The 22,239-nt window shown below is 33.6% G+C and overlaps 8 protein-coding genes across 8 annotated transcripts; 3 read left to right on the forward strand and 5 right to left on the reverse strand.

Moving 5' to 3' along the window:
• Positions 1-455: 455 nt before the first annotated feature.
• On the forward strand, positions 456-2,396 carry SAPINGB_P001348 (uncharacterized protein; the record flags this gene model as incomplete). Its single annotated transcript, XM_031996071.1, has 1 exon — positions 456-2,396. One exon carries the CDS (start codon positions 456-458, stop codon positions 2,394-2,396), a length of 1,941 nt encoding a protein of 646 aa, XP_031851962.1.
• Positions 2,397-2,782: 386 nt separating this feature from the next.
• SAPINGB_P001349 (60S ribosomal protein uL10) lies at positions 2,783-3,718 on the reverse strand (the record flags this gene model as incomplete). Its single annotated transcript, XM_031996072.1, has 1 exon — positions 2,783-3,718. The coding sequence occupies one exon, from the start codon at positions 3,716-3,718 to the stop codon at positions 2,783-2,785; it is 936 nt and encodes a 311-aa protein (XP_031851963.1).
• A 1,228-nt stretch (positions 3,719-4,946) lies between these two features.
• Positions 4,947-6,344, reverse strand: SAPINGB_P001350 (uncharacterized protein; the record flags this gene model as incomplete). Its single annotated transcript, XM_031996073.1, has 3 exons — positions 4,947-5,036; positions 5,364-5,416; positions 5,480-6,344. 3 exons carry the CDS (start codon positions 6,342-6,344, stop codon positions 4,947-4,949), a joined length of 1,008 nt encoding a protein of 335 aa, XP_031851964.1.
• A 1,327-nt stretch (positions 6,345-7,671) lies between these two features.
• SAPINGB_P001351 (uncharacterized protein) lies at positions 7,672-8,739 on the forward strand (the record flags this gene model as incomplete). The annotated part of the gene is made up of 1 exon (XM_031996074.1): positions 7,672-8,739. One exon carries the CDS (start codon positions 7,672-7,674, stop codon positions 8,737-8,739), a length of 1,068 nt encoding a protein of 355 aa, XP_031851965.1.
• An 80-nt stretch (positions 8,740-8,819) lies between these two features.
• On the reverse strand, positions 8,820-9,518 carry SAPINGB_P001352 (uncharacterized protein; the record flags this gene model as incomplete). The annotated part of the gene is made up of 3 exons (XM_031996075.1): positions 8,820-9,206; positions 9,264-9,428; positions 9,498-9,518. 3 exons carry the CDS (start codon positions 9,516-9,518, stop codon positions 8,820-8,822), a joined length of 573 nt encoding a protein of 190 aa, XP_031851966.1.
• A 753-nt stretch (positions 9,519-10,271) lies between these two features.
• On the forward strand, positions 10,272-12,266 carry SAPINGB_P001353 (uncharacterized protein; the record flags this gene model as incomplete). The annotated part of the gene is made up of 1 exon (XM_031996076.1): positions 10,272-12,266. The coding sequence occupies one exon, from the start codon at positions 10,272-10,274 to the stop codon at positions 12,264-12,266; it is 1,995 nt and encodes a 664-aa protein (XP_031851967.1).
• Positions 12,267-12,379: 113 nt separating this feature from the next.
• Positions 12,380-14,462, reverse strand: SAPINGB_P001354 (uncharacterized protein; the record flags this gene model as incomplete). The annotated part of the gene is made up of 4 exons (XM_031996077.1): positions 12,380-14,110; positions 14,166-14,196; positions 14,294-14,380; positions 14,458-14,462. The coding sequence occupies 4 exons, from the start codon at positions 14,460-14,462 to the stop codon at positions 12,380-12,382; spliced, it is 1,854 nt and encodes a 617-aa protein (XP_031851968.1).
• Positions 14,463-18,986: 4,524 nt separating this feature from the next.
• On the reverse strand, positions 18,987-21,470 carry SAPINGB_P001355 (uncharacterized protein; the record flags this gene model as incomplete). Its single annotated transcript, XM_031996078.1, has 1 exon — positions 18,987-21,470. The coding sequence occupies one exon, from the start codon at positions 21,468-21,470 to the stop codon at positions 18,987-18,989; it is 2,484 nt and encodes an 827-aa protein (XP_031851969.1).
• Positions 21,471-22,239: the final 769 nt, after the last annotated feature.

Genomic DNA, 22,239 nt, shown 5'->3' on the forward strand with positions numbered 1-22,239 from the left:
AAAATCTATGTTTTTAAAACTCTAGAGACAAGCTAAAAAAGGGGGTTATACAAACCGTTTTGAGAAAAAAAAATTATTTGTCATCCATGATGCGTAAACTAGAATGATTCATAGCTAAAAGTCAGAAAGAGTTTTTTTCTCTTGGCTTTTATTTACGTGGGCACAGCTTGTGTAATGATCCTTCATGTGGCTAGAACAGTGTAGTCAAATTATTCTCCGATGATTTTGCGAAAAGTTTTTTTTTTTTCCAGTTTTGGATGCTCTGATTGATTGATTGATTGATTGATTGATTGATTGATTGATTGATTGATTGATTAGATAATTACCATTTTGTTAAACCATTTCAAATATCAGATCCAGTTTTTTTATAAATACTGTTATATATAACCCCACGATATATTGTTATTTAAAATTTTTATATTATTAAAAAAAAAATAGTTGGTTTACCGACCACCATGAACACGTCAGAAAGTGATAATTCAAAAGTGAGTCCTATCAAGGATTCATCAGAAAAAGATTTAGTTGAGATCTCAAGTAATTCTATGTCTTTCAATGAGGTTAAATCTAAAAGAAACTCTGAAGAAATCCCAAGTGAAGTGAAGAAAGACTGTGAATCAGATTCAGATGTTAGCCTTCAACCTGGTGTTCAAATGGTTGAACTACTTCGACACGCTTGGCCTAAGAAACTGTTGTACATTGCCTATGGATCCATTGTTCTATCTTCGTTAATCGTCAATTTTTCAAAATATGCTTCTGGGACATATACACCTTTTGTCACTAGCGATTTTAATACGCATTCTCTTCTATCAACTGCTGGAGTTCTTGAAAGAATTGCTAGCATAGTCTCTTACCCAATTGTTGCAAAAACCTCTGACTTTTTTGGAAGAGCTGATGGATTTTCCCTTGCATTCACAATTATTATTGTTTCATATATTATGTATGCTTCTTGCCAAAACATATATACCTATGTTGCTGCCTCTGTATTTGACTCCATTGGTGATGTATCATATGCAATTATGGTACAAATATTTATATCCGACACTTCTTCTTTTGCTAACCGTGGATTTCTTTTATCTCTTCCCGAAGCAATTACAACAATTCCCACTTTATATCTGGGTTCTATCGTTGCAGAAAGTATGCTTGATCATTCAACATGGAGGTGGGGATATGGAATGTGGGCACCAATTATCTTCTTTATTGCGCTGCCACTTATTGGAATACAATGGTATCTTCAAAGAAAAGCCACTCAATCTGGTGTTGAAAAAAAAAAAATCCGAATCTTTCAAAATTTTAAACAGGGTGATTCCATTTGGAAAAAGATTTATCGTGTTCTTTGGATTGAACTTGATTTGGGGGGTGCACTTCTTTTAATTGGAGCCTTGTCTCTAATTCTAGTCCCCATAACACTCACAGGGAAATCATACTCTTATCGTTGGCATGATGCTTCGTTCATTGCTATGTTTGTTGTGGGATTTGTGCTTCTTGGTGCCTTCTTATATTGGGATACTAGAATTGCTGAGAAGCCATTTATTCCTTACAGAATGATTAAACACTGGACTGTGATTGCTGCCTTGTTAATGAATGCTTTTGATTTTTGTGCGTATGCAATTTACACAAGTTTTTTCCCAAGTTTTCTTCTTGTTGGAGCTGGGTATTCGGCTGGTCAGTCTACGCGTGTAGATAATTCTCTTAGAGTATCATTTCAAATATCATCAGTTGTTATTGGTCTTTTCATGAAATACTTTCAAAGATCAAAAATATTTGTTCTTATTGGAGTGCCTCTCTGTATCTTAGGTCAAGGCCTCATGATATATCTTACAAACATTAATGGAACACATGTTGGCTCTGAAGTGGCATTTGTGACTGCTAAAGTACTTTATGGTATTGGGCGTGGTTTTTATCAAACATCTCTCCAAGTATCTGTTCAATCAGTAGTCACAAAGCAGGATGTTGCCGTTGTTACCGCATTATTTTTTGCTGCGATGAGTCTCGGTGGTGCGATAGGTGTTTCAATTGGAGGAGGATTTTGGAATAACTACCTACCTGAAAGGTTAGTTGAATTTCTCCCAGAAGAAGCACAGAAAAATGCCACAAGTATCTTTAAAAGTATAACTGTTGCTCGAGCCACAAAAGGAGAAATTAGAGAAGCAGTTAATACTGCATATCGACTCACGCTCCAAAAATTGGCCATTATGGGCACTTGCTTTCTAATTCCTCTTCTTTTATTAATGTTCTTTATTAAAAACACACATCTTAACACTTCAGAAGAAGAAATAAATTCTGAAGAGGAAGAAAAGGAAAGAGTAAAGAATCATGTCATAACACATCATGAACAAACTTCACCAGAAGAAGGGCCCGTGATCAAAAGCTCTATTATAATTCAAGAAAAAATTTAATTCATCAATTCAAAATTTTTAGTTTAATAATCAAGTAGACATTAATAAATTTTTATTTTTATTATTTAAAAACAGAAAATGAAAAAAAAAATCTGCTCTGAGGTATTCCCTTAAATAAAAACAAACAATACTCTGAGGTTTTGAATTAAAATAATTGGCAGTTACAAGTTTTTGCTAATTTCAATGTTAAGGGTTTAGCTAACATTAATGCTACTCCTAACTGTTACAAGAAATTTTGTTAAAAAAAGACTACGTAAAGGTTTCAGCAAATTTTTCATTTTATAGTATTATGGTATAAAATCCACAAAAATTTAAAATTCACAAATATACAAAATATTCGAAAAAGATATTTTATTATTTTAATTATTTAATAAAAACTAATCTGTTTAGTCGAAAAGACCAAAGCCCATGTCATCATCGGACTCCTCTTCCTCCTCAGCAGGAGCCTCCTCAGCGGCAGCAGAAGTCTCGGCAGCAGCAGCAGCAACAGGAGCAGCAGCAGCATAAGCATCAGGGTTAGCAATACGGTCCTTGATAGCCTCAGAGCCCTCAAAGGTGTACTCAGTGGCAATAGAAAGAGCAAGAACGTTCTTGTAGTGGTTGATGATGCTGTGGCTGACAGCAGGAAGAGTGGGGTAGTTGGCAGCCAAAGAGATAGTAGCAATGGTCTTAATGGCACCAAGGAAGTGGCCAATAAGCTCATCATCAGTGATATCAAGAATGGAAGGAGCAAAAGTCTGGCCATTGTCGTAAACAATGCTGACAGTCATACCATAAGTGAAAGGGGAAATGTTCAGCATGTTCAAAAGGGTGGCCTCGGAAGGACCAACCTTGTCGCCAGCAGCAAGAACCTGGACATCACTGATAATTTCAATGGTACCACGGTTAATCTTGGTTGGGATACCAAGAGCCTGGAAGAATGAAGTCTTACCGGGTTCCATACCAGTGTTGGTGGCGGGAACAATAACAGGCTTAGGAGCAACGGCACCAGCACGGGCAGGGGCAGCAACCTTGTTGGAAACAATGATGTCACGGACAGTCTTCAGGTCAGCGTTGGTGAAAACGAAACCAATGTTTCCCTTGATGAGAGGAAGAAGGACATCAAGAGCAGGGACCTCCTCGATAAAGTCACGGAAAGCACGTCTCCACATGGTGTTCTTACCCATGAGAACAACAGCATCATCGCGAAGAGCCTTTCTAATCTCATGCATCTGCTGAGAAGAGACGTTGTCCACACCGACAACGAGAATGCTCTTGTACTCATCAACCAAGGAGCGGAGCTTGGCGAAGTATTCGGTCTTCTTAGCGGATATGCCTCCCATTTCGACTCTTTATGATTAGTTAGTTGAGGATAGGATGTTTAAAGGCGTATCTAAACGGCTTTTGTTTGCTTGATCAAAAATCAGAAAGAAGTTTGAATAATAACAGAGAAAAAAAATTTTCCAGGCTATTAAAGTGAAAAAAATTTTTGAGTGGGTTTAAATTTTAATGAGGTTAGGTTTGGTTGTGGTATGAGATTTACTTTATTAAATAATTTATATCATGGATGGAAAAATTTCCGTATTGCAAATACGATTATTACAATTACATAATTAAAATTTTGGTTAGTTTTTTAGTTCATGAAAAATCCATAATAAAATGGTAGACTTCTTTGGGGGAACATGAAGGTACACTTATGCTAACTTGGAGAAAGCCAGACACTTGATTAAGATGTTTCTGTCTCCGTTGACATCTCTGTCAAAAGAGATTCCACACAAACCACAATGGTATACACGATCGCTCAGAAGCAGGATAGCTTTTACAGTCCCGCAATTAGTGCACGTCTTGCTGGTGTACTCTTTAGTCATCCTAGAGAACTTCGTGTATGTCATTTGGCTCTTAAAGGAAAAGCGCCGGTAAAACGAGCGGTGCAAACTTGACATCAAACGTTTTTTGATCCCCTTGTTTCTGCTAACACCAACCAATTGTTGATTTTCGAATGGCGACAGTACTATGTTTTTGTAGTTGGTAGTAAGATTTTTGATGGTTGATGGTTTGTTAGAGATTGTCGGTCACTATGTTAGTGATTTTTTCATAGTACTTAGAACATTTTTTGGTCTTTCCAACAGACTGCATCGCTTCAATCTTCTTATTCAAGTTCATGATTTTATCTCTGTTGAGCGAAACATAGAATACGTCGCCTTCTGGTGATAACCTGTCAAGAAGCGCTTACTTCCACGGTCAAAAATTATTATTCTTTCTCTCCCCACCTTCCACCTTCTTCTAGCACTTTATTGAAATTAAGATATGAAATTTCTTTCTGGGTCTATCGTAGTGCAATTTGACTTATAATGAAGCGCTTCATGTTTTATTTTAATTGATAGCATCTCTTTCTGTTGTCTCTTTTCTACCTTAAATTCCTTTTTTTTGTAATACCAGAAAATATTAAGATTTATACAGTTACAAATTTATTTATTTTTGGAAATTGCATAATCTATTAATTTCTACCCTATTTCTATTGTACTTGTGCTGCATGAAAACTAGATCAAATAATTTATTTTCCATAATTTATTATGCCAGCTGTGAAGTTGCATGGTTACTGGAGTTGGAGTTGGAGTTGGAGTTGGAGTTGGAGTTGGTTCTTGCACTGCCAAAACTTGGCTAAAAGAAAAAAATATTAAACGTGGAGAAAATCCCATAGGCAACTCGGCGTTTAATAAAATCTATCTTGGTTATCAAGTCACGCAGTCTGGACGATCTGTGAGATTATGTCATAGGAGTTGTTCGTGAAAAGGTGAAAAGGGTTTCCAGACCGGAAAGCCTCTAGAATGAAATCATAGCATGGACATGCTGTAATTACAAAATTAAATTCTTAAAAAGGTCATTTTCTGGAAGTGAGTAACGTGATTTTTTTTTACTTCCACGTTTGGGATAGTTTTTTATTTCTTCTTCAGATGCAGGCTCGTCAAGTAACATATCTTTACGGACATTTTGATCGCAAATCTTCAACAATAAAATCATCGTCAAGTATGCGTCATTTCCTATTAATTAATTTGTTAGCTAGATGAAAAAAAATAAAACATGATTTAAATGTTGAGCCATACCTGCATTATGTAGAAACGAGTAAGGAATATTAAATATTTGCAATAACGCTTCTAAACTACTAGGACCTGAAGGTCGTGTCTCGCGCCATATGCTCTCAGTATCGGAAATACTGTAAGCTTTAGGAAATTCTATTCCAAATTTTCGAAGTGCCCTTATGTCTCCGCCAACATTATGTCCTACTAAAACGACGTTTTTATATTTTGCTGATAGCGAAGAAAAGACATAATTAATAGCTTTAATACAACCAGACATCGGAAGAACTTCACTTTTTCCATAAGCAAAGTTGCTTTTGTTATCGCTGACGAAACGTCCATTTCTAAGTTTTAGATACTCTTGAACAATAAAATGAGCAGCACGCATTTCAGGAATGAAGTGATTTGAGGGATGATATGTTGTGATACCAATTTCAGTTACAATATGGTTATTTCGTTCCCACTGTTCAACGTCGATTGATACAAAGATAGCATCTATATCTTTGATCTGTTTTATAGTATTATTGACGATACTGGTTTTGGGAATATTTTCAAGCTTTTTTTTTTCAGATGTGGCCTCATCATTTGTCGGTTCCTGGTTTTTTGAATCAAAAGAATCTGTAGTGTCTTCTATAGATAGTTCATTTGTCGTAGAAATTAATTTGTTTATTGATTTATTTTCAAAGTTCTTGTCTAGAGTTCTTTTATTTTTTTTCGGTTTTTTTTTAGAAGATGTTTCATTTTTTTGAACTGTATTTTCTATTGTTTTTTTGACGCTTAATACGGGGCTATTTTCTGACACGTCAGAAATTGGACTTGTGATTTCTGGGATATTGACAGAGACGGGGTTTTCTAAAGTCATAGTTCTATTCTCAATATCAACACAGGCCATTTGAAAAAGGTTGGGATTTTTTAAAAAATGAAAATATATTTCCGGATAGTGATCCGGGCCCAAGAATATGTTGTATCTGGGTATTATGATAGGTCCTAGGTTGTTAAATATATAAGAACCAACACACAATCGAAATTTTATTAAGTTTTCCTGAGTTACTTTAGGATTTAATAAAGGCCTGAACAGGTTAAAATCCCAATATCGAAAAAATGTATGGAGGCATATATTTGAATATCTTATTTTCTCACTTAGAGTGATTGTAAAAAGCCGAAAATACAAATTTAGCTTAGATCTCCAAAAATTATCACTGCCTCCAAATCCAAAATGTTTAAAGCACAAATAGGTTGAAGGTTTAACTTTTAAATTTTTCATAAATAAATTTTGGGTTGAAATATTGATCTTTGAGACAGTTATTTCATGTATTTGCTTCAATAGTTTAAATCCATGTATATAAAAATTTTTAAACTATCTACCCCTTAGCTAATTAGCTTATAAGTTTGAATTTGCAAGGGGTGTAGTAAGCTTAATATTATTGCTTAGTAAATTCTTATTGATATCAACATTTTTTTTAGCAAAAACTTCCTCAGAGATTTTCCCATGTGTTTGATATCTATATTTTATAAAAAAAAATACAGGCTTTCGAACCCTCACTGATTCAAAAAAAAAAAAAAAAAAAAGGTTACAGTTAATCAAAATTATCTTTTTAATTTGAAAAAATATCTAAATTTCCCTTTTAATCTTTTAAATTTTTACTCAAATCCATCAATATTGCATTTTTAGACTCGAAATCTCTACTTATGTAATGATAAACATATAAAAATTTCCCTTTTTGTCGAAATCTATGTAAATAAGCCAACCATATCCATTAAATTTAAAGTTTTGGGCAAAAATAAGATTATTTATGCTGTCTCAATCCGTTTTTTTTTTTTTCAAGTTCAAAAAATTTACCATGAGAAATTTGAGTTTTCATGAATAGCATATGATCAATATCATGATATAAATCTTCAGTGGTGCGAGCGATTATTAGTATAATTAGCCCTGTAAGGTTAGGGTTGGTAACTTTTCCGCCTCTCCTGAGCTTTAGGCTATTTGTTGCAATTCATTTTTAACTACAAATTTGCAGCACAGTAGAAATAAGGCAGAAATAAATAAATTATGTAATTTCAAAAAAATGATACCCCTTAAATAATTATCATCTAACTTTTTAAAGTCACTTTTTTCAGCAATGGTTAATAAAGAAACTCGCGTTCGCACAATAATAATTCCCAAAGTTCCCATAATTGACCAAACAGATACATTAAAACATGACAGTTTTAATTTTATTTCTATGATTCATCCTCGTACGAAGACTTCTACATTATTTTTGCAAAATTCAAAAAATTTAGAACTTTTTTATGAACTGACAGCTATTACAGGAATTCGGCATAACCATAAAAATGAAGATGAGCTTAAGCCATTTGAACTTGTGTCAGAAAATGCTAGATCACTCTTTATTTCGAAAGCAAATATTTCTTTGCCAAGTTTTTCTAAATTCAATAATGAACCTGAACTAGGTGGCAGGGATTTTGTAAACAAAACACCTGATAATATAGAGGCATGTGTTGCTAAAGAAGCTGGTAAATCTTTTGTCGTTTCTGACGGATCCTTGTTTATCTCAACCCCATTTTCACCTTTGTTTTTTATTTTGCCAACATTATTCAAAAATAAAGAACAATTTCTCGAGTTAAGTTACCTTCACGATCTTTTAGAATCTGAAACAACTGAAATTGACTCACAAGCTACAACTATTCAGTATATTCAATTCAAAAATTTGGCAAATTTAGTTTGCGATGAACAGGCTCACTCTATTGACTTTAAAGATAATGATAACAAGCTACCTGAAACTAAACTTTATCGTTTATCTATGGACAAGCTCTTCATTTATCTTGATAATATTGTGAATCGTATTATCACATCCGGACTTCCCACAGATATTATTAAAGAAGTTGTATATAATCCCTTAGTTCCACCCATATCAACTAGTGATGATCTGATTCCAAGTCCTCGGTTAATTGATTTTTCCATTCACCGTACTGCGATTCATTTGGTTCTGTCGTATCTTCCACCAGAAATCTCTAAGGCGTACTATATTATAAAATCTCATCTTTTTGAAGAGTTAGATAAGCATGCCGAAAAAATTAAAAAACAGAAAGATGCCGCTGCTAAGCAACAATTAGCTCTTTTACATGCAGATGGAATTCCTGGATCACAAACAGCCATAACTTCTAAAACGAAATCAGGTCAAAAAAGGAAATCAACGGCAAGTGATTCTAGTAATACTAAAAAGAAAAAAACAAATGGTTCCAGTACGAAGACATTAACCCACTTTTTTAAACCTATAAAATCATCTAAATAAGATTATTTAGGCTAATAATAAGTAAATAAGACTATATTTCATGTGGTTTGTGCAATTTTTTGTATCTTATCATCATTAGGTTAATTTTTTTGCAATTTGGTATCGCTTGGGAGCTCCCTAGGTGCAATTAAGTAATTCTTGTAATACCATCTAAGTTCATCAATACTTTCTAAGATATCATCTCTAGCAGTGTGATTATGCTTTTTCTCCGGTACTTTTGACATAAGCTCAGGGTTGTGTCGATTTCCCACTTCTCTAATTGTTGAAACGTCAACCTGGCGGTAATGAAGGTAATTAATCACTTTAGGAAACTCTTTTGTCAAAAAGATTCGATCGATGTGAACCGAATTTCCTGCCAAAACGCCTCTATTAGAACGGCCAATGTGCTCACTAAGGTATTTAAATAGCTTTTCTTCAACCTCCGCTAATGTATTTGTTGATTTGATAACTTTCTCCGTCAATCCAGACTATTAAAGTAACTGTTAGTAGTTCAAAATTAATACACAATGAAGTCACAGGCTTACCTCACCATGCTGCTTGACACACCAAGCACCCATTTTATCCATAGTGTCTTTTGGATAATGGATCACTGATTCAAATCCTTTATCTTCAATGATGTTAAGATCTTTATCGGTAAGTACACAACAGATTTCTATTATATGATCATTGTCGTAATCGAGGCCTGTCATCTAAAGTATATTAGAGAGCCATCAAAAATTATATTATTATTTAATACCTACCTCACAATCTATCCATACCAACGGACCGCAGTCAATCATTTTATTTAAATTTTTAAAATATCCAATAAAAAATTATATTAGTTTTTAATTTCATAAGTTGTTAAATTAATTATTAATTAATAAGATCACTTGAAGTGAAATGACAACTTTCAGGTATTGCAATGTTGTACTCCAATTTAAAATCACGTGATTTGCTTTGTTTTTTCTTTCTCTTATAACCGTGACACTGGTTAGTAAAGACAGCAGCAAAAACACCTTTCCAGGTTTAATACAATATATAGCAAACAATAATATCTTAAAATAATATATATTTGGTGGTTTTGTTATTTCTGGATTTAAATGATTTTTATGTTATTCTTCTTCTATTTGATATAAAAATTTTTGATGAGTTCCGAATTAACCCGTTCATTCAACGTGAAAGCTCCAGCTTTTACCCCTTCAGCAACTCCACTGAATCAGCCTGAAGAGCTGCAAAAATCAAATACCCAATTGGAAAAAAGTGATAATAATGGTATTGGAGAGTGTGGAAATTTTGATGATGATGATCAAGATAAAAATAATAGAGAAAAAGAGCTACATGATAAAAAAAATATAAAGTATAAGGGGTGTCAATCAGCGCCACCCTTGTCAAAAGTAGCCGATGCAAAAATACATATCACTAACTCTAAAAATAGAGGGAAAAATAAACGGAATAATAACAAAAAAGCTGAAATTAACAATACCAAAGCTAATCAAACTACGCAATATTGCGAAGATGACTCCAATGAATTGGAATTCATTGCAAATATCGATATGCTTTCTAAAAAAGGAAAGCGAGGACAAGTTTCTATATCTCATTTACTTAACTTTTCGCTTCCTGAACGTCCACAAGAACTTCAAAGACAATTCCAGCACCAACGAAATAGCAACAAAAACAATAATAATAAAGCTAAATACAACATCCCACCACCAGATAATACAGCTCACATTAATACCTCTTGTAGGTTTATTCTTGACCCGGAATATGAATATAACGAAATTTTACATAACCCCGATACTATTATTTCTTTGGATCAAGTACTGAGAGTTTTTTGTCGAAAATCTACATGTCCTATTTGTCTTGATGAAGCAAAAGCACCTAGAATGCTGCGCTGTGGCCATATAATGTGCTATCCTTGTTTTCTTCGGTTTTTAGATTCTGACCCTAAAATTGGCAACAACCCTCTTTCCGAGTCTCATAAAAAACGAGAGTGTCCCTTTTGTTTTGAATCAATTGAATCATCAAAAATCACACCTGCAACGTTTTTAGAATTTGACGAAAATTTCGATACACCTCGACCAAATAATGAAACAGTTTTGCGACTAATGTTTCGACCACATGTAAATGAAAATGGTGAAGAACAGCAATGTATGAATGCATTTCCTATATCATTATCAGAGATTTCTTCAGAAACTCTATTTACCATTCCTACTGTTTTAGAAACATCTTACATTTATCCAAGATTTATGATGCCTACACGTGAATTTTTATTGGGACAATTCAAAAAGGAAATTAAAGACTTAGAAGCACAAAGAAATGAAGAATATCTTCTATACCCAGAAGACAAGGATTATGTCGGTTTATATTTTAATTTGGCCATTAAAAAAATACAGGTACTCATGGCTGAAGTCCAAGTTGGTTTCAAGTATGATTCAGATGAAATCAAAAAAAAGCAAGCATTTTATTTACATGGGTTTTCATCTAAAAAACCAACTGATGAACTTGAAAAAACTTCTGAAGAGTTTATTTCACAATTTGACGACAACTCTGCTTATTTTTTTTATCAAACAGCATTTCAGTCGGAAACAAGATATGTTCTTTCAACCTTAGATACACGTATTCTCAAACATGAGTTTCAAAACTACCATTCGATGCCTTCTTCTATTGTTGTAAAGGTTGAAAATGTAATTTATGGGAATATAATGTCTCCAGATATGCGCAAAAAATTTAAATACCTAAGTCATTTCCCATTTTATACCGACATTGCATTTATTGAATGTGACTGGATCAGTAACTCTAAAGGGAAAAAGAATGATAACAAAACAAAATCGAAAGAAAGCCCTGAAATATCAACTGGTAAAACTGATATGCGACACTCTAAAAATTTGCTTTCAGATCATCAACAGCCGGCTGTGAATGGTCCTTTAAAGCTTTCTTCCAACACATTGAATTTTTTTCGCAAAGACCTTCAACAACGAACGGATAATTTACGTCGAAAAAATAAAAAAGAAAAAGACCAGGCACGCAGGTTTCAAAATATGCAAGAACGGAAACTTTATAATGATTTGTTGTCTTCTTCCGGACTTGTTTACGAATCTGGTAATCCAAGCTCGACTGAATATCAAGAATCTTTTAGTTCAAGCGTTTCATTTCCGTCTCTTGGTTCTAATAAGAGCATAATGAAAACAACTGATGATGCGCCTATAGGAAATAGCAGTAATATGTCAGATTCATCACCAAAAGAAAATGTTGATAACTCAAATACCGCAGAGTCTTTACCCTCTTCAGGAAATGCACCATTATTTAAGAAGAAGACTGTATGGGGAACAGAAGCAGTAGTTTTTAAGTCAACTATTGAAGAAGAGTTGAATGCGCGTAACAGAGCTGGTCTTAATGAAGGTTGGCTTGATTACAATACCTTAATGAAGCACTCTTCTAGTAACAACGATGATCCTAGTTCTACGTCTAAAGAAACATCCAACTCTTCTAAGGGAAAACGCAAGGGAAAAAAACTAGTATTAATGTCAACAGCAAGAGCTATGTATTAGTAATGTATTAGAATGATTATACTAACTTATAAGTATATATGTATATTATGTATTTGTCATGAACTTATATATATATGATTTATGAACATAACAAATTAATGATACAATCATGTTTACTCGTTCTTGTTCAAGATTTCATAAATCTTGTTTTCCAGTTCTAAAATCCGAGCATCTCTTACCTTCAAATCATCAATAAGAGTTTGAACCTTTGCATCCAAACCGACAACAAGTTTTAGAAGCTTCAAAACTGGAGAACCACCAGCAATACTTTCGGCGGCAGGTGAAGAAGTGGTTGTGGCAGGCTCTTTAATTTCTTTAATCGTTTTGGGTGTATCCTTAACCTCCTCGACTTCTTTGGTAGCCTCTTTAACAACAGGGGTAGACACATTCTTATTATTTTCCTTAATAGGCTCATCAGATTCCTTAATAGCAGGTGAAAGAGCTTCGACAGTAGTTTCTTTCTTTGGCGAAGGCTTCTGAATCTTAACTTCGGGCTCATTATCCCAGGAGCTCTCTTCATCTTTTAAGGGTTCGGGAAGAGGCTCCTCGCTGGTACTGGCTTTGGCAAGTAAATTATTAACATGTTTAGAATCATTTAAAAGCCCATCAAGATCTTTTTTCTCAGGTTCTTCTGGAATAGGTGCAGGTGTGGGTGCTTCTTTCTTAGCAACTGGAGATGGTTTAGGTTCTGGTTTGGATTCCTTAGGAGTGACAACCTCTTTTTTGGGAACAGAGGCTGTAACAGTTTCGGGTGTAGTACCATCAAAAATGGCTTCTAAGCTAAAGACTTTAGGAGGAGAATTTTTGCCACTAATCCACTCATCAGCAGTGAGAGACGGCTTTCCTGCATATGCGGGCGGGTAAATATCATCCTGGAAAGTCTCGGCTCGACGAGGAACAATAAAAGAAATAGGCTCAATGGTAAGATCTCTCACAGACTTGTAAATACGAACAACTTCGTGTTCATGAAGATTAATAGCACGCTTTGGTAAAAATGCAATGCCACGTTGAGGATCAGAAGATTGGTATTCAGAAAGCGGGAAAAACTCGTCATTTTCATATTCAAAATAACGAATGTTTCCGTCACCTTTTCCAGCAAGATAGAGACAGTTAGTGTTATCATCAAAAAAGGGAACACAAATGCCAGAAGACCCATCAAGGTAATAGAAACCTCCAATAGGCCCCTTTGCGATATCAGTAGAATCCCAAAGAGCAAACTGACGGTCACTAAGCTTCGAAAAGCCTGTGGTGACCAAACGATCTTGGGCTCCGAGCCAAACAATTCTCGATGACTTAGCACCTCCATGGCTTGGGCCTTCATTGACAACTTTTTCTGCACGAATATCCCAAATGCGAATTTTCTTATCACGAGAAACAGTAGCTAAGAGAGAACCGTCAAAATTGAAAGCAAAACTAGTAACAAGGTCCTTGTGAGGAAGGGTGTAAAGCACCTTTTCAGTCTCAACATTCCAAATCTTAACCGTGTAATCAGCAGAAGAGCTTGCAAGAATGTTTTCAGCAGTAGGGTGCCATTGGATATGACCAACCTTTCTAGAATGACCAGAAAGCTTTTTCAAAGGAGCAATATCTTTGATTTCTTCAGGATCCTCGTAAATAACCTTATAATCGTCGGGAATTCTCCAGATAGCAATCTTTCCATCATCAGAGCTCGATGCAATGATATGGTCATCAAAAGGATTCCAATCAGTGTCCAAAACTGATGCAGTATGACCTCTAAATAAGGGAATTTGTTCTGGGAGCTTTCCACGTACCTCCAAAGGAATCACTGCAAAAGAGCCACCACCCGATGTTTCCCAATTTACGGACAAAAACTTTGGATTGACCTTGAAATGAAGTCAGATTAAAGAAAAGTATACTGGCATTGGCCCATATTCATACCTTAATAATATTAGAGTCCCATGCATTTTTACTGGTTTTTTCAGGTTTTGTTAGTACAAATTAAATAAAAAAAAATAGACAATTACTTCGACCCGTTTAAAAACGCGTTAAAAAAATATATGACTTACCTGACACGGAGATTATCATAAAAAAGTTCCCGTTTGGTTGATTGGCCGTAAATATGACGATATTTAGAAGCACGAACAAATCGACCACTTCATAAAAGTGACAAGGATTGTTAATGAGGTGTTATTAAAACGTCAATGGTTCATGTAAATGAGTCAAAGCATACCTCATTTTTATAATTAATTAAGCAGTTGAAGGTGTATTATAAATAATTTTTTTAAAACAAAATAAATAAGTTGTTCAACGTTGTTCAACGGGTGGAATTAGCTTTTGCAAGTTACTGTGTCAAAAAAATTTGGAACTTTTTCAAACAATTATCACAAAAAGATCGCGTGTCGTATAAGAAAGAGGTAAATTAATTTATATTAATTTTTGCTATTGATACTCAATTATATATATATTACAATTACATTAAGTTTTGTTACACTTAATGTAATAGAATCTCTTACCTACCATGCTCACATATATACTCAAAATCTCCCGCTCATGTTCACATACAAAACCACATGTTGAAAAAACTTAGTTTGGGCTAAGCCCCATTAATAAACTAAGTCATAAACCAAATAGATCTCTTGAATTATGAGCCTCTATTTTTCTATTTAAGGAGCTTTGCTTCCTCTTAAAATAAAGTATTTTTCTCCCCTTCTTTCCTCAGATAATTTTTATTATATTGACTACTTACGACCTAGTTTGAATCTCACATATAAAGATATTGACTACTTACGACCTAGTTTGAATCTCGCATATAAAGATCTAGTCCTAAAAATTATCAGAACCAGGGGCTTATCACTATAGCTACTCCTAAATACATTCTTTCTAGATTGTACCCTCTCTTATCTTCTCTTCTCTTCTTTTCTCATCCTCTTTCTCTTTCTTATAAGTAATTCGTAGTCTAATATAGATTGTTTATCACCACCATCAATTAAGAATATTGTAAGGGTCTTTTTTATGTCAGCCTGGGCCGCAATATTATAATCTAAATTATCTCACTACTTGTTTTACCAGCACCTTTCCTTCAGGTGTCAATTTTCAGACACCAGACTCTAGAATTAGTGAGAAGTACACCTGTAAAACGTGCACCAGTTGCAGGATACTGAAAGCCAAGCTGTCTCTGTGTGAACGTGTCTACCATTGTGACTTGTGTGGAATCTCTATTGAGAGAGACGTCAACAGAGCCAGAAACGTCCAGTGTCCATGCTTCTTTAAAAAAAAAATCAACGCCATGTTAGAAATGATACATTTTCATCTAAGTCTCAAAAGAGATTCACTCTTGAATTAATCATTTTTCTTTAGACTGATGAGAGTAACCTATGGCTACTTAATTATTACGGCTAAACATGTGTTATAGGCAGAATCTGGGGAAGAAATAATCAAAAGCAGGAACAAGAATTAAAGTCTCCATTTATTGTAACGTTATTGTTTACTACTTTGGTGCTTGAGTGCTTGAGTGTTTAGGCGATCCAAAACTAATCAAGCCGTATGGAATTTGTTTTGTTATGTTTCGGTAATGCATAATTCACGTAAATCCCTAACTTCTTAACACAAAGTTGTCATACAAATGTAGGCTATGGATATCAATATTCATATATCACAGTTGAATTTTTTATCATAGAAATTTGGTAACAAAATAGGTTTTCCTTTCAATTTATAAATTTACAAATTTACAAATTTCGTCAAGAAGCTTAACAAAACTTCTTGGTATCAAACAGGAACAATCATACTATGCCTATAAAATTAAAATTATTTAATACTACACATTCACTAAAAACAGTAAATGCTTTTATAGCAAGCTTTATTTTTTATTTTTTATTTTTTATTTTTTATTTTTTATTTTTTATTGAAAGTCAAAAATTAAATGTTCAACGTTTCATCCCCTATTATAAAGGTGTGAGAATATTGTTGTATTGTTCTAAGTATTATAGCTTATGTAATATAATATGCACAACAGAAATAGCAATCATAAAAAAATTCACGAATTTAAGCGTTAAGAAAAAGAATTTTTTAGTATTTGAAACTGTGTTAGCTTGGCAGCTTTGTTTTTTGTAAACTAATGATGATTATTTAAAAAATTGAATAAAAAATATGGAATTAAATTCCATTTGTGAATTATTGAAAATTACTACATTAGAGTTATTTAATTCTTTGAATTTCCTTTTTAATAAATAATAATAATCTCAAGAGCACGAGAGTTTAAACTTATATAAATGTAATTGAAGAAACCATTAAATATAAATATCAAATTGTATATCCAAATCTTTTCCAAATAATTTTTAGTTGATATTATAATAAAAAAAGGGGCTATAATGCTTTTTTTTTATATATAAAAAGAGATAGTAAGACAATCTTCATTTAAATGGTTTAACATTGTATTATTTTATTATTTTAAGTATTCTGACATTAAAATATTGTGAATTTACTTTGTTTTAAAATTGAATTTTTCTTTATTCAAGCTCATAAAACAAAACAATTTTTTTAAAAAGTATTGAAAATCACTTAAATATAGCGAAAAATTACAAATCTTTGGTTATTAATTAGTAGTTGTAAGATTAAGAATAGAAAAACGAATTTCATAAGTGCTCCTAATGCACTTAAGATGATATATTATTACATTTATTTATTTGAATTTCCATATTTATGATTTTAAAAGTACGAAGTTCAATAGCCCGTCAGTGCCTTCAATTCATGTATTCTAGTCGAGGCCCGCCTTCGATATCCTCTATTTATATCTTTAGCTGGCGACTAATATTTTCAGGGTAAACTGCATGAATTGGATATTATCTTAGTTGGTAATTAGGAGAAATGTTAATTAAGCTGTATACTTTTTAATGCTTGTTATTTTAGAATTAGAATATTTTATGAAGGAAGAAAATTGCCATTTGAGTCCAAAAAAAACAAATTAGGTATCATATCTTATTTATGTTGCGATGTAGCATCGCTATAACTTGGTGTTATAGGTGTGACCGGCTGCTATGTTGCATAACACAGAGCGGCCGCGCACCCCAATGATAGTGCTGCTTCGTGCGGGGACTGGTGCCCTAACCATATGGTACAGTGAGGTTAGGGTTAAAGAATAGAAATATATTTATTTTATTTGCTACACGTCTTATCATAATTAATTTTCAATCATCAATCTATTTACACTTAATTCATCTTTAATATTCATCAATCTTAACTAGTAGTAAGTCTAGTTTATATATTTTGATTTGATCTTCAATTTTAATATTAGTTTACTGATAGATTTACAATATTCGGTGCTGATTCATAGACATTGTATAGGCTGTACTGAACTTCTTACCTTCTCCCCAAGCTTCTCTCCCCTCAATTCATATGTATTCTGGGACGAAGGCCGCCTTCACTATAACCTTTATTTATATATATAGCTTTAATATATATTTATTCACAGATTCTAAATCTACCAGCATCTTATTCGTATGAATAGTTTTGGGATCAAAAAAAAAAAAAAAAAAAAAAAAATTTCTAAAAAAAGCCGCCCGACATTTATTTATTTATTTTTTTCTTTTGATTACATAGTAGAGAATATTCTTAAGATAAGCTTAAGCATAGAAAAGAGAATTTATGGAAGGTATTAATTCACAAATATATACTGTCAAGATTGATCTAATTAAACATCTGAGCGTATCTTTTTTTTATTTATTTATTTTTTTTTTTTTCAATAGTAGTAATATAATATGCGAAGATAAACTTTTTGACTCTTAATATTTTTTTTCTGCTCCAAAGATGTTAAGCTTACCAATGTCACTTCAAATTTTTTTTTTTAAAAAAAAAAAAATATAAAAAAACAAGATACATAATACATGCAACCGACATTACTTATTTTTTAAGCATTCTTGTTCTTTTGTATCTATTAATATTATAATAATTAATAAAATAAATAAAAAATTTCTCTTAATAGTGATATGTGCCGAGAAAGGTTAAGATAAAAAAAAAAAAAAAACAAACAAAGTGACTGGTTATATATTTGTTACATTATTAAGCAAACACTAGAAGGATTTTTTCTTTTTTTTATTTCCATCAATGATAGCTTTGATAGAATTTTTTTTTTATGACTAGCCTTAATTTTATTTTATTTTATTTTTATTTTTATTTTTATTTTTATTTTTATTTTTATTTTTATTTTTATTTTTATTTTTATTTTTATTTTATTTATTTATTTTTTATATTTAAAAAGCCATGTATAAAAAAATTCAAAATCTCATTGTTTAAATTTACATTGATGAGAATGATAACTAGTGATGAATCCATAGCTGGTGTTTTATGTATTTGACTGTTGAGGCGTCTTTGCGCTAACCAGGTTTTTGGAGCCTCAAACATATATATAAAAAAAAAACGGTAGACGTTACTACGTATATACGTAGTATATATATGCAAAATGGTCTATTGGATGCCGGACCGGTCCCGATTGCTATAGTTACGCCATAATAAAAAAAAATATTTTAAATGTTTTATTTCTTATTCTCAACAATTTTTTTCTTTCAAAATGTATTATGCTATTCATTATGCTCGGTCATTTCTTTATACTAGGTTTTGTTGTGATATTGAAAGAACCTTCTTCAATACTAAATAAATAAATTTATAAATATATATATATATATATATAAAAGAAGGAACTCCTTCTTAAATATCCTCAGAGATAGTTTAGTAAACAAAAAGTTAAAATTCATAAAACTCTTGATTCTATTTTTGAGATTTTGGTGCATGACTCACATCGTGACAATATGCTACACAGACTCTTTGGTTTCTTGTGCCAGGTGATTTAAACTTTACCAGAACAGTGCCACTGCAATTGTGAACTTCCGGGTCGTTGTTATCGAGGCTTTTCTTAATTATTGGATCATTGATTCGATTGTTGGAATCACAACTAACAAGACCCTCAGTTTGATTAACAACTGTAGAAGTTGCAGCAGCAGCAGCAGCAGCGGCAACAGCAGCATTCTTTTTCTTTTGGCGCCATGGAAGTGCTGTAGATTGTGAACACAGATACTTGTGTGTCTCACCGCTCTTGAACAGCCGTGTTGAGCGATGATTATAAGAATAGCCATCGACTAATTTGACTTCCCGAACAAGTCTATTAGCCAGTACTGAACGGCCTTCAGGCGTAAGATACTGTGTTGCATCGATACGGTCACCGTTTTGATAGATTGTACTCCCTAACTGTGTGCTAGAAGGATTACAAGAGTACTCCTCATCTTTTTCCGTTTTGAGCTCTGATCCATTAATCTGAGACTGACCTAATGAAGAAGAGCGGTCAGGATTAGCAATAAAAGACGGCTCTAAGTAAAAGTGTATACATATTAATGTTGCTGATCCTCCACGACTTCTTCGCACCCTTAAACATTCTGCAAGGGTAGAACGAAGTTGATCATAAGTGGATATTCGATAAAGCTCTTGAACAGCTTCCGATTTTGAATCTTCTCCTTTTCGACGATAATTTCTGCAATGTTTGCAATTATTGTTGAAAAATCCAGTAGTACTAGCAAATTCTACAGCAGGCTTGAACAGGGCACATTTTTTGCAGTACAGCATATGAGGTTTATCAAGCGGAGTGGCTTCAAACATCTGATATAATGAATCACAACTGTTTGGAGGAGAAGAGGCCTCGCTAACCACACGGTAAGGACTAATCATAACAGATGGTGTAGTAGATTGACTCGACGAAGTCTCAGAAGAAATACTAGCAGCAGAAGAACCTGTTAAATGAGTTACAGGAGAAGATGAAGGTATCGCTGGAATTAATGATGAAGGTCCAGATAATGATGTTGTTGTAACTGCTGTTGGAATGCTCACTGGCATCGAAATGATTCCATTATTAGGAAATTGCTGTGTTTGAGGTAGCTGGGGAGTGATAGGTTGTTGTGGGCCTTGCTCTACGTGAGGAGACGTCACTGGAGACATTCTTTGAGAGTGAGAATTTGGTTGGACGTTTGGGGGAAGAAACTGATGAGGAGCAGATATTGGTTGTATAGGCTGAGGTGGTTGAATATTATGTAGAGGAGGCTGTTGAGGACCAGTAGATCCAAAATCTGTTGAAGAAGATAAAGGAATTTCAGGGTTTGAAGAGTTCATCTGAATATATTGCTGTTGATGTTGATGTTGATGTTGATGTTGATGTTGATGTTGATGTTGATGTTGCTGCTGATGTTGGTGTTGGTGTTGGTGTTGATGTTGGTGTTGATGCTGATGCTGATTCGGATTCGGATTCTGATGTTGATGTTGATGCTGATGCTGATGCTGATGCTGATGCTGATGTTGATGTTGCTCTTGAGATGCTTGCATCATGGGAGTTTGTCTTTGAGATTGTGCAAAAGATACACCAGTAAGAGGACTTGTTGGTGAAGCCATTGTTATGCTATTAGACGTGGAATTAGGATTAGATGTGGATGAGGCCGGCTCAGACATTTGCGGGTGAATGATGGTGGAAGAGCTCGTAGGAGCAGAGTGTGGTAAAGAATTGGATGCAGCAGCAGTGGATGCAGCAGGAGTAGCCCATTGTACTTGGGACATTCCAGCAGAATTTGAATTTTGAGCAGGATCAATAAACTGGCCATATTGAATAGAATAAGCTCCTTCTGGGACCTGGTTCGAGGTGGCAGGAGCAGTAGCGTTAGATGGAGGAAGAGATGTTGGGATAGGTGTTGCATTCCCTCCATTATCATATTTGTAAGGTTCTTGTGAATTGGTTTTCCATTGAACTTGGGGTTGTTGAACGGTATAAGTAGCAGCCACACCAGTAGAAGGGTCTTGGTAATATTGTGGTTGATAATGTTGTTGATATTTAAAATTCTGATATTGGTATGGCGAGTAAGGATGGTATGGGTATGAAGGAGGTCGTCGGCTAGAGGGGTGCGAATTCGCCAAAGAAGTAGTGCCGGTTCCTGTACTAATGCTTGAAGAAGAACTTGAAGGTGAAGGTGAAGGTGAGGTGTATGTTGAATTGAGCGTAGGAGTTTCTGGAGGTAGCAATGGATGCGGTCCTTGATGTGATGGAAGAGTTGGTTGTGATTGACCAACTGAAGTAAATATAGCTGGAGCAGGTCCTGCAAAGGACGAATTTGGTGGTGGAAGAGTACCTGGAGGAGGTGGAAGCGAGGTTTGATTTAAGTCCTGGTACGTTGGTGCAGAGACCTGATAAGCGTAGCCATAATTATGGAGACTACTCATGATATATTTCTTACTGCAAAATGCAATTTATTTCTAGTTGAAAAATTTTTTTTTTTATTTTTATTTTTATTTTGATATAAAGTCCAGTTTAAAGTAAAACAAACAAACAAACAAAAAAAAAAAAAAAAAAAAAAAAGGGGAATATGAGAGTTCTTTTTTTCTTTAAAAAAAAAAATAGGGAGACCGCCGCAATATTTATTTTACTTTGTCAATGATTTCCATAAAGCTACTTTATAGCTATAATTTGAGGTTATTTTGAATTAATCTTATCACGTGATTGCATGTCCAAGCTTTTTTTAAAAAAACGACAGCATTTAAGTAGAAGCTGCAAATTTAAATAGGACATCTGCGTCATGCAATTATCCAAAAATTCAAAACCAAGAGGAATAAACTTCCCTAATGAGGAAAACTATTTTTTCTAACAAAAGAGCTGAGACAGCTCTTCTCATAAAGAAAGTTATATGGATTAGAAGCAAAAGTCCGGCGGTTTTTTTTTTTTTTAAATAAATAAATAAAAAAAAAAAAAAAAAGACAAGTTGCTATCAAGACGAAAAGTATGAAACAAATGTTTCATTTTTATTCAGTTTATATATTAATTGATTCTTATTATACATTAAGCTTAGCTTTGAAATTTTTTTTTTCTGAAATCTTTAAAATTGTTCTTGACCAGGGAATAAAAGTACCTTTCTGTGAAATCTCCATAATTTTATTTAAGATTTCAATGGTTAAAGCTACATGATTTGAAAATCATGGGCTGTAAATTTAAAAA

The sequence above is a fragment of the Magnusiomyces paraingens genome, assembly GCF_902498895.1.
Source record: "Magnusiomyces paraingens strain CBS 517.90 genome assembly, contig: contig1, whole genome shotgun sequence".
In the NCBI taxonomy this organism is placed as follows: Eukaryota; Fungi; Ascomycota; class Dipodascomycetes; order Dipodascales; family Dipodascaceae; genus Magnusiomyces; species Magnusiomyces paraingens.